Source organism: Carassius auratus, unplaced genomic scaffold (genome assembly GCF_003368295.1).
Source record: "Carassius auratus strain Wakin unplaced genomic scaffold, ASM336829v1 scaf_tig00027223, whole genome shotgun sequence".
Taxonomy (NCBI): Eukaryota; Metazoa; Chordata; class Actinopteri; order Cypriniformes; family Cyprinidae; genus Carassius; species Carassius auratus.
The window spans coordinates 419,915-431,258 of NW_020525574.1; the positions used below are offsets into that span (position 1 = coordinate 419,915).

An 11,344-nucleotide genomic window follows, 5' to 3' on the forward strand; every position below is an offset into this window, starting at 1 on the left:
GTAAAAGGCTGGAGTCTCATAACAAGTTCTTAGGCAGCGGGTTATGGGAAATGGAGTCTGGGACAAGTGGCGAAGGTATGGGCATTCCTGCTAGAGATAGTGACAGCTGGACTAAAACTCAGTGAATTTCTAATCTAAAATGATTTTGACTAAATATCGATGGGATTTTTAAACAGGCTTAACAAAAGAAAGACTACAGTCCATTCAGATGCACTTCTGTCCACAACGGAGGGTAAGCAGACTAAGAATCATTCATCAAATTTTCTGATATTTTTTATTAATCTTTTATGTTAATCTTACAGCAACTCTCTCTGTCACGGCAGGTACACCCATTCATTTAAATCTACACTGTGTGTGCCTTCAAACCCATTCAGAGCCACCAATTCCTGCTGAAAAAATATTCTCATTGAGCTTGATTCCTGCGGGACCACACTGCAAAAATGAGCAGATTATGTGAGTGTGAAACTTAGCAAAGCTACAGTTCAAAATCAGACACGTAGCCTAACACTACTGTGCACTACCACTCAAAATGTTCTCCTGTTTTTTACTGCTTCGTCAAAAGAGACACCACCCTCTGACAAGATTCCACAATGCTCTTCTCTTAGTAATCATCATCCCAGGTTAATTATAGTTAAGTAAAATTAAAATTAAAATGTGAAATAATTAACCTTAAACTTCAACAAACTTTTTAACTTTCAGCTAGTTGCCAAGGCAACATTTGCCATTTTCATTTTCTTAATAAAAATGTATAATAAAAAATAAATTAAAATAAGACATAATAAGGCCAAACATTTGGAATAATTGCAATTTATTATTTTTAAATAAAGTCACTAATGCTCACCAAGGCAGAATTTTTATTTGAATTATAAATGCCTTTACTATCACTGTTGATCTATTTATTGCATCCTTGCTTAATAAAATTATACATTTAATTGTTGTTTTTTTCTCTGTGAAACCAATACATGACTGATATGGTGCTTCACTGGACATTATGCTGCTTGCTTGATACATTGCTTCAAAGCTTCAGGGCCTCTACTGATACCCATACTTGCGGTCTTTGCACTTAACCACGTGTCTAATAACAGGATGTATATTCTGTATTTGGCCCAAGTGTTGACCGCAAGTCAGTGTGGTAACCATTTTTTTTTTTTTTTTTTTTTGGTTAACCAATGGGACACACATCTTCAGTTTTATTTCGAGTTTTATTTAATCATTTAGCAAATTTAATACTTCACACTATACAATAAATGTATACATTTCTGTTCAGTTGGCCAGTATGAATGATACTTTAGTTAATAAATAAAATTAAAAGCAGATGCAAACATTTAACAAAATACACGTGCGTCTTTGTACAAATAAAATGTGCAATCGTTTACATTTTACAGAAGTTATATAATTAAATGTACTGCAAAGTTTTCTTCAACAAGTAGCCTAGAGACCGTTACCTCAGTGTGGACTAACAGTCTTCACTCATTTGAGCCACCAGTTTTGCTTTTTTTATTGGTCTTTATATCATAACTTGGGTTTCACAAGTATATTTCTTGTCTCTCTAGTCTTTTTTCTTTTCTTTAAATTATGGGTGACAGGACCAATGAAGATGGTTGACCTGGAACTGTAAGGTTTACATAATCCAATTACGCATAATAAGGTTCTGAGTCATCTTTAAAAAATAAAAATAAAAGATAGAAAAACTTAGATATTTTTGTGTTTCTTTCAAGAAACTTGTGACGAGTGGGGCGGGGCCGAGAGACGTGGGCATGAGGAGTGAGGCCAGGTGTAGTGATTGGAGATGAGCTACACCTGCGACCCACCACCTGTCTCGAGTCCCACGTAGGAGATGGAAGGATATAAAACTGGAGCGACGACCGTGAAGGACGAGAGAGGATCAGGCCTGGGATCTTAGTTTATGTTTTGCTTTTCATTTGCGCGCACCAGTCATCTGCGAGGGGCTGGTGCGCTGTTTTGTGTTTATTTTGAATATTAAATGATGTTTTGATTGTGCGCCGGTTCCCGCCTCCTTCTTCCGGATGATTAGGAAGTTTTTATTATTACAGTGGTGCCGAAGCCCGGGAGAAGGAGGGACGCGCTGCTGAAGATCCCTCGCCGCTGTGGTGAATCCGCGGTGCCATCGAGCTGGCGAGGAGTGTGCCGCCATGGACGCTCGAGGCGGTGGGCTAGAGCGAGTTGCCGGGGACGGGCGAGCTCGCTGCCGGCCGCCCACGATATGGAGGGGTGGCTGCCGTCCGTGAGGGAGCGGAGGAGTTGGCGCTGTTCGCCAGGGGGCCGGAGCCTGCTGCCTCCTTGAAGGAATCCGGAGGGGCAGGGAACGGGGGACTCCTGCCGGCTGCCCAAAACCGGAGGAGTGTCGTGCCATCCGCCGAGGGCCGTCCAGTGCCACCGCCAGGCACCGCGGAGGAGATCACCCAGCTGGTGGAGGGCCGAGCAGCAGTGCGTCTGGGAACCGGAATTTTTTTTTTTCCTCTCTCCCCTCTCTCGTCCCTGTCGGCCCTCCTTCCATCTCCTTTTCTCTCGCCTCGTCTGTCCTACCCCCAGGTTCCCGCAGGTCCCCGTGAGCAGCCCCCCCGGAGGGTGGGGGGGGGGAGTAGAGCGCAGTCTCGAGGGTACCCCCCGGCCTGCGAGGGGCGATGGGGGTATGTGACGAGTGGGGCGGGGCCGAGAGACGTGGGCACGAGGAGGGAGGCCAGGTGTAGTGATTGGAGATGAGCTACACCTGCGACCCACCACCTGTCTCGAGTCCCATGTAGGAGATGGAAGGATATAAAACTGGAGCGACGACCGCGAAGGACGAGAGAGGACCAGGCCTGGGATCTTAATTTATGTTTTGCTTTTTATTTGCGCGCACCAGTCATCCGTGAGGGGCTGGTGCGCTGTTTTGTGTTTATTTTGAATTATTAAATGATGTTTTGATTGTGCGCCGGTTCCCGCCTCCTTCTTCCGGATGATTAGGAAGTTTTTATTATTACAAAACTCATCTCTGTTATTCTGACCATGCTAGATTAAACAACAAATGGATGGGGCAACTTCATAAAATTTTCAGTTGAAGTCTAGATGTTGTGGCATTCTGAAATCAGAAATCAGAAAGTGCTTTATTGCCAAGTATGCTTGTGCATACAAGGGATTTGTTTTAGTCACATAAGCTTCCAGTGCAGGGAGACAAATAAATTAATTGTATAAACAGTTGTGTTATAGATTATCATGGAATAGAATTGAGTAAGATGCAGGGATGTACTGGGATGGAGGGGTAACAAGTAAATATACGGATATTGCAGATTTTCATTGCGTAATTGGGGAACATGTAACTGTTCATGAGATAAATTGCCTGGGGGAAGAATCTGTTCTTGTGCCTGACTGTCCTGGTATTTGCGGCTCTGAAGCGCCGGCCAGATGGCAAAAGTTCAAAGATGGGGTAACTTGGATGAGAGGGATACAGAGGGATTTTTCTGAGCCCTTTTCCTCACTATGGATGTATACAGTTCTTGAAGGGTGAGCAGGGGAGCACCAATAATCCTTTCAGCAGTCCGAACTGTTCCCTTTCAGTCTGTCACGTTCGACGTTACGAATGGGGATCTCGCCCAAGAGCCCAATCACCTTAGAGTGGTACAAAACAAGCCAATGGTACACAAAGTACCTAGGTCTGCGGGATTTGCATCGCGAGCTCCGCCCCACAGAGCCGGTATATATTCCTCCTGGGCGCTGGCGCATGGCACCTCGCTAGCAGACATCTGTAGAGCTGCGGGCTGGGCGACACCTAACACATTCGCGAGATTTTATAATCTCCGTGTAGAACCCGTGTCCTCCCGGGTACTCGCCCCTTCGGGCCAGTAAGGACCTGCTCGGTGTCAATCCGCTTGCTGCGCCATTCCACTCCGCGGACTGGATGCGTGAGCTATTCCCCTCAGGTGAGTTCCTCAGTCAGAACCCTGGGTTCCTCCAGCACTGCTGATTTCCAACACTTGCGTACATGCCCCTTGGTCAGCCATGTGTGGGACTAGGTGCATCCATGTGTTGTGATTCCCCTTTTCTGGGTAATCCCATGTTTGTATGTCCACAGTAAGTCTCTCCGCAGCATGTTTCTTTCCCTTGGCAAGCCCCTTGCCAGCTCTGTCATTGAAACTTCCACCCTGCGGGCTGGGTACCTCAGAGTTCTTATGTATCACCACCTTGGTAGATACCTGCCTTCTCTAAGTCCTCCCACAGGCAAGCAGCCTGCTAGCATACGTCCAGCTGGAATATGCTACCCAGTGTATTCTGTGTGAGCTATAGGCCCTCACTCATGCTGGCCTCACGGCAGGGTGCTATCACTCACACGGGTTGCTGGAAGACAGCCATGTGGCGTTTTGTAAGGGACCCCATTTGTAACGTCGAACGTGACTGACTGAAAGGGAACGTCTTGGTTACGTATGTAACCCTCGTTCCCTGAAGGAGGGAACGGAGACGTTATGTCCCCTTGCCACATCACTGTTCCGCTGAACGGCCGGGTTACTGGTTCGGCTCCTCAGCGAAGACTTGAATGCGAGTTGCTCACGTTGCTCCTTATATACCCGCTCTGAGTCGTTGGAATTAAATTGGTCTTCCAACTTTTTAGCGTTGGTCCTTTTAGCCACTCTAATCTCTTTGTACAGTGTAGTGTGTTCCTGTCCTGACTGTACAAGTCTCTTTCCCCATTTCTGTAGGCATCCTTTTTGACCTTTCGAAGATGTCTGAGTTTTACAATAAACCATGGCTTATCATTGTTGAATGTAAAATAAGTCCTGGTAGGAATGCATATATCCTCACAAAAACTAATATGGGATGTACAGTCTCTTTGAGTTCATCCAGATCTGTGGTAGCAGCTTCAAAAACACTCCAATCAGTGAGGTCAAAACAAGCTTGTAAATCCTGCTCTGTTTCGCTGGTCCATCTTTTCACAGTCTTTACTATTCAATTTATTCAATGTAATTAAATTTTATTTGTGTAACGCTTTTTAAGTTTCTACAATATGTAGAAGTTGTCGGGGCTCTGGGCTAATCACCTGCCTTTTGGGGTTGTGAATGTTTTTGTGTGTGTGTATGTGTGTGTGTGTGTGTGTGTGTGTGTGTGTGTGTGTTTGGATGGTTTGACAGCTCACTGCGTCTACCTGTTTGATTTGAGTTTTTCCCCGCCCTACTTGTTTCTCCGTTGTTAACCTTAATTGTTCGCCACCTGATCTCCATGTTCTTCTAATTTCTTCCCTTTATAATTCCCCGTGTTTCTCTGTCCGTTGTCAGACTGTTGTTACTTGTACCAAGAGCGCGAGCTAGTCTGTGTACTCACCACAGTGTGACAGAAACATAGGAGTTAAGAGGTAGTTCAGCCCTTGCATATTAAACTTTGATTGTATGTTACACAGTAAGAATAAAAACTACAAGTATATATTATCTCATACACAAATGAAGATAAAAAAAACATGCTCATCCATAATGACAGTTTAAATGGCAACATCAAACTATTCAATGCAGAAGTATCACAAAATGTCATTTTTGACATGCCGTAGAATCCATTTGTTCTGGGGATATACAATTTACACAAGTAAATTAAATAATTTAAACAACAGAATGTTAATTTTGGGTGAACACTTCGACTTTGACTTTGATTTGTTTCTTACAGTGCTACAATGAAGGAAGGATGGCTGTGTCTCGATCCAACTGACGACTGGGTGATTTCTCTCGAGAAAGAGTAAGTTCTTGTATGTGATGATTGATTATCTGTCTTAAGTGAATTCTAATGATGCTAATGAATACTTTTATATTTATTTATTTGACAGGGACAGTCCTCATTACTTAACATAAATAAAAATTTAAATGAGACTGAGTAGTGACCCAGTTCTTAGAAGGACAAAGTTGCATTCCTTTGAAGCCATAACCGAGACAGTGAATTGACTAAAAGAACTTCTGCAAATAGGGACAATACAATACCCTCTAGACATTCCCCTTGTATTCTAATAGCTGTATAGTTTTGTAATCGATCTATTAGAATGTCATGATCTATGGTGTCAAACGCAGTGCTAAGATCAAGTTAAACTAGCAATGAGATGCAGCCTTGAACTGAAGCAAGAAGCAAGTCATATTGACTAGTGATGCACGATAAATATCGGCCGATGATTAATGCGATCTCGTCAGTAAAGACCGTTATCTAATCAGTGGTAAATTCCATCAGGTGCATGATTTCACATAGAGCAGCTGTTACTACACAGAGCTGTTGTTAACTGACAAGCTGCGCAAATACATGTTCATTATCAGCTTGGATTTGCATTACTTTTACCAAGTACAGTTTCTGTGCTATGGTGGGACCTGAAACCTGACTGAAATTCTTGATAGAGATTATTTTTTTTGCAGGAAGGAGCACAAATTTTTAACATGAATGGAAGATTTGAAAAAGGTCTGTCATTTGCCAGTTAACTAGGATCTATTTGTGGTTTCTTAAAAAGAGAATTACTAGGGTTGGATATCGATTGTTTCTTTGTTTTGTTTTTTACAATACTGGTGCCGTATTAATCCTTTTAAAATGGTACCCATTCCTAAACAGTGCCTGAACTGATACTTAAAAAAATTTAAAATTTAAAAAATTTAAAAAAAAACACAAAAACCGATGGATTACAAATATTTAAAATAAATCCATAGCATTCACACGCTCCTTGGATGCTCTCATTTCCCAAGGTATGCTTCCCTTACTCTAAGGCTAATTTATGTATTTCATGATCTGAGTCATTATTTAATACAGAACCACACATAATGTTTCTACTGTATCTCTGTCAATCACTAAATATTTAGTTCAAATGAGTCCTGTCTGTCACTGTCTTTAATCAGTTCTTTGAATGACTGTATGGTCATTCTTTATAAAGTAGCAACAAAATACAACAACAAAGTATCGCTGGAGGAAACCGCTGTAGTGTGATGAGCGCCGAACGGAGTGAAAACTTTACAGTAGATGGGAAACCGATTGCTCTTTTGTGACCTTTTGTAAACTGTATTTATGACAAAGAACTGCACAGATACAGATATTTCAACAATCTATTGATAAACACAAACTGTGTCCTCTGTTTCTGTTTGAGTCGGCGCTGCTCCATCGCAGTCTGCGGATTGAAGAGCGTGCTGAAAGACGGTGTGCGTGATTTCACAAAGTACAACATCCTTGTTGATCCTGGAACAACATTCAAATCAGATGCAAGTTAGATGCAGTGATAAGTTTATTTAGCTCTTCCTGTCCTATATAGTTGTATAGCAGTGCATTTTATCTTTGGATGCGGTGAATGAAGCTGAAGTATTAGACACTGTAGAATCTATTGTATTTCTAATGTTATCTATTTTATCAGTGGAGAAATTCATAAAGTCATTACTATTAAACTGTGAGGGAATATTTAGATCAGGTGGCATCTGGTCATTTGTTAATCTAGCCACTGTGCTATATAAGACCTTGGATTGTTTTGGTTATTTTCAATGAGTTTGTGGATATGCTCGGTTCTGGCAGTTTTTAAAGCCCGTCTATAGCTGGACATACTGATTTTCCACATAGTTCTAAAAACTTCCAAGTCAGTTTTTCTCCATTTGTGCTCAAAACTACAAGTTTCTTTCTTGAGAGAGTGGGTATTACTGTTGTACCATGGTACAGTATGTTTTTCTCTAGCCTTTTTCAATTTGATGGGAGCAACAGCTCCTAATCTATTAGAGAAGATAGTGCCCATGTTGCTAGTCATTTCGTCTAGTTCATTTGTATTAATGGGAACACAGAGCAGTTGAGATCAATCAGGCGGGTTATCAGTAGCCAGAGCAAGAAATACAATAGATTTATTTTGCATATCTGACAGTGTAACATTAAGCATAAGTATTTCGAATGAGTTAAACCTGTATCCTGTTCAGGGATGTCCCGATCCGATCCATGACATCGGTGTTGTTCAGATACTGGCCCAGAACGCTAGATCGGAGATCAGAGGGAAGAAAAAAATATGATCCGATACCTATCCAACATAAACCATGGGAAAATCTAGCTTAAACCATCGCCTAAATGCTTGAATATAATAATTTCCCTTGCTGCGACATCCATGTTCAGCACGCAGCCTGTCACGTGATAACAGTAGTAGCCAATTATAGTCGCATGAGTATGAGAGTCAGCTATAACTTACAGAATAGCCATGCCAGCGGTGTGGAAGTATTTTAACCTTAAAGAGGAAAAAACTCCCAACGGTCGAATGTAAAATTTGCAACGCAAATGTTTCGAGGGGTGGCAGTGCTGTCAGTGGCATGCGGGGGGGGGGCGTTTTTTTTTTTCTGAGCACACTAGTGGGCATGAAAATGAAAAACTCTTCAAAAATATCTTTCTTGTGCTGCACACAAAAGAACATATTTTGAAGAAGCTGATAATCATACAGTTGCTGGTCTACATTGACTTTGATAGTAGGGACAAATACTCTGGGAACCACTGTGAACCAGCAACTGTTTGGTTTTCCACCTTCTTCAAAACAGTGAACAAGAAGAAAACTCATTCAGGTTTAAAACTATTTTTTTGTGGGTACATGAAGATATAAAAAACAGAACACTTACCTATTCTCCCACTTTGGCCTAAATATTCGCCATACTTTTTTATATTTTGTTACCTTAATGTAACAAGCTTTATCTTTATTATATGGATATTAGTTTGGCTATAATGCTCAAACAGCTTGCAAAATAGAAAAACCAACATGACAAAGAATCATGATAAAATCATGATATTTCTAAAAAATTATTTTTTGGTCATTTTGTCATTTTTGCTATACACCCTACCCATCCCCCCAACCATCACCCAACCATGCTGCTGTTTAAATTGTTATAACTTCAAACCTGTTGGTACCTTTAAGTGCTGAAGTACCTTTATTTTTATTTATTTTTGTAGTGTTTGAATAAAGGGTGGCAGTCTTTTTTAATCAACTGTTGTTGTGGACTATAAATTGGAGAAGTTTTTGTTCTCCATTTGAGTGAGATGTTTTTAGGTGGCTAATTGAGCAATGCTTCCATTTATTTTATTATTATTATTAGTATTAGTTCAAGAATAAAATAAAAATATTGGATTGATATCGGAATTGGTAAATAGCCAAAGTAGTGGCATCTGTATCGGTATCGAAAGTGAAAAAGTGGTACCAATTATTAACAAAGAGCAGTTTCTGTTCTTTACACAATGACAATAACCATTCATTTAAAGCAAAAAGTCTACTGAACCTTTCATGTCCTGATGACTTGTAAAATGTCATCAGTCATCACCCAAGTACTGTTCCAATTCAAAGTTCACATCTAGCCAAGTACAGTTCAAATCCAATACATTTCGCACCAAACAGTGGGTGTTAATGGTGATGGAGAAAACCCGCATAATTTTCTAAATATTACTGTTTTGTGTCATGAAATGCAGTTCAAAGAGTATTTCAAGTGAGAATGTATTTGGTTACAACTCAAATCTGCCTTTTTTATTTTTTATTTTTTTAAGATAGTGTCCATCTGAAAATTTGCTTCACTGATTTTGGAGACATGAGATCCAGGCGATCACAGGCTCAGTGCTCACGTATCAGCTGAGAGCAGTCTCACCTTCCACTGGCTCTGATGTCTCTGTAGTGGTTAAACATGAGGTAACATTTGTTTTGCGTAAATCTAACAGACAATCTTTGGTCTCATGAATCTATTATTTCTTCCAGGTCATAAATTTTTGGCTGAGCACAAAGTTATGTGTAATAAAATATGTTTTTATTAATCGTAATAGAATGCTGACTTTATTGCATACATTTGACCAAATTGTTTGCTTTTATCTATTTCCTATTTCAGAAGTCTTTTTTATTTTATACTAATTATTTTATAATGGCTAGATTGTTAATTAAAACTGACATTAAAAAAGGCAGTGCACATGCCTGTCATATTTAATTTTATTATAGGCTATACAGTGAAGATAATCAGAGTAGGCCTATACTGTATGTGCACATATTATATAAACCACATATGTTTTATATATTTTTTTAATTAAAACAAAATGGGTTGTTTTATATTTTGAAGAAAACGTATAAAAACCATTACGCCTATGGGATGTCCCCACTTTTCACAAAAACAAACGTGTGTGTGCGTGCGTGCGTGTGCAACGCTTTTAGTCCTCCTGATCAGAAAGGCTGGAGTCTGATAACGAGTTTATAGGCAGAGGGTTATGGGAAATGGAGTCTGGGATGAGTGGCAATGGTATGGGATGTCCAGCTAGAGATAGTGACTCCTGGACTAAAACTCTGATGGGATTTTTTTTTAAACAGGGTTTACAAACGAAAGACTACAGTCCTTCCAGAAGCACTTTTGTACACAACAGAGGGTAAGCAGACTAAAAATCATTCACCCCACCTTTTGACATTTTTTGATTAATCTTTCATGCTATTCTTACAGCAACTCTCTCTTTCATGGCAGGTACACCCATTTATTTAAATCTACTCTGTGAGTGCTCTCAAACCTATTCAGAGCCACCAATTCCTGCTGAAAAAATACTCTCACTGAGGGTGATACCTGCTGGACCACAATGCAAAAGTGAGCAGATCATGTGAGTGTGAAACCTAGCAAAGCTACAGTTCAGAATCACACACATCTCCTAATGTGCACTTCAACTCAAAATGTTCTCTCTCTCTCTTTATTTTTTTTTTTACTGCTTCTTCAAAAAAAGTTGCCACACTCTGGCCAGATTCTACTATGCTCTTCTCTTAGAAATTATCATCCAAGGTTTATTATACAGTGAACAAAATAAAAAGTCAACACTTTTGCCCCCATTTTTCATGAGCTGAACTCAAAGATCTAATATTTTTTCTATGTACACAAAAGGCCTATTTCTCTCAAATATTGTTCATAATATTTAAATATCTAAATATCTAACATATCTAAATATGTGTTAGTGAGCACTTTTCCTTTGCAGAGATAATCCATCCATCTCACAGGTGTGGCATATCAATTGAATGCACAGAGATACCGTGACGAGATCCTTAGGCCCATTGTTGTGCAATTCATCCATCACCTCATGTTGCAGCATGATAATGTACTGCCCCATGTTGCAAGGATCTGTACACAATTCCTGGAAGCTGTTCTTGCATTGCCAGCAAACTCACCGGACATATCACCCATGGAGCATGTTTGGGATGCTCTGGATCACCCTGTACGACAGCGCAGTACTGTCGCAAGGGCTGTGCCAAGTGTGCGATTGCACAAGGCCTCACGCCTCTAGAGGAGCTTGCTCCTGGCATGCATATTATGTCATTTATGTCAAAGTAATTTAAAAAGTTTGAAAATGATAGAAAAATGTATTTTAAATTTATTTTAAACAGTTA

At 40.4% G+C, this 11,344-nt stretch overlaps 1 protein-coding gene across 1 annotated transcript; it reads left to right on the top strand.

Moving 5' to 3' along the window:
• The first annotated feature begins 50 nt into the window (after positions 1-50).
• LOC113079145 (interleukin-8-like) lies at positions 51-10,653 on the top strand. Its single transcript, XM_026251351.1, has 5 exons — positions 51-232; positions 324-453; positions 5,647-5,715; positions 10,292-10,347; positions 10,440-10,653. The coding sequence occupies exons 1-5, from the start codon at positions 160-162 to the stop codon at positions 10,571-10,573; spliced, it is 462 nt and encodes a 153-aa protein (XP_026107136.1). The 5' UTR covers positions 51-159; the 3' UTR covers positions 10,574-10,653.
• The last annotated feature ends 691 nt before the right edge of the window (positions 10,654-11,344 follow it).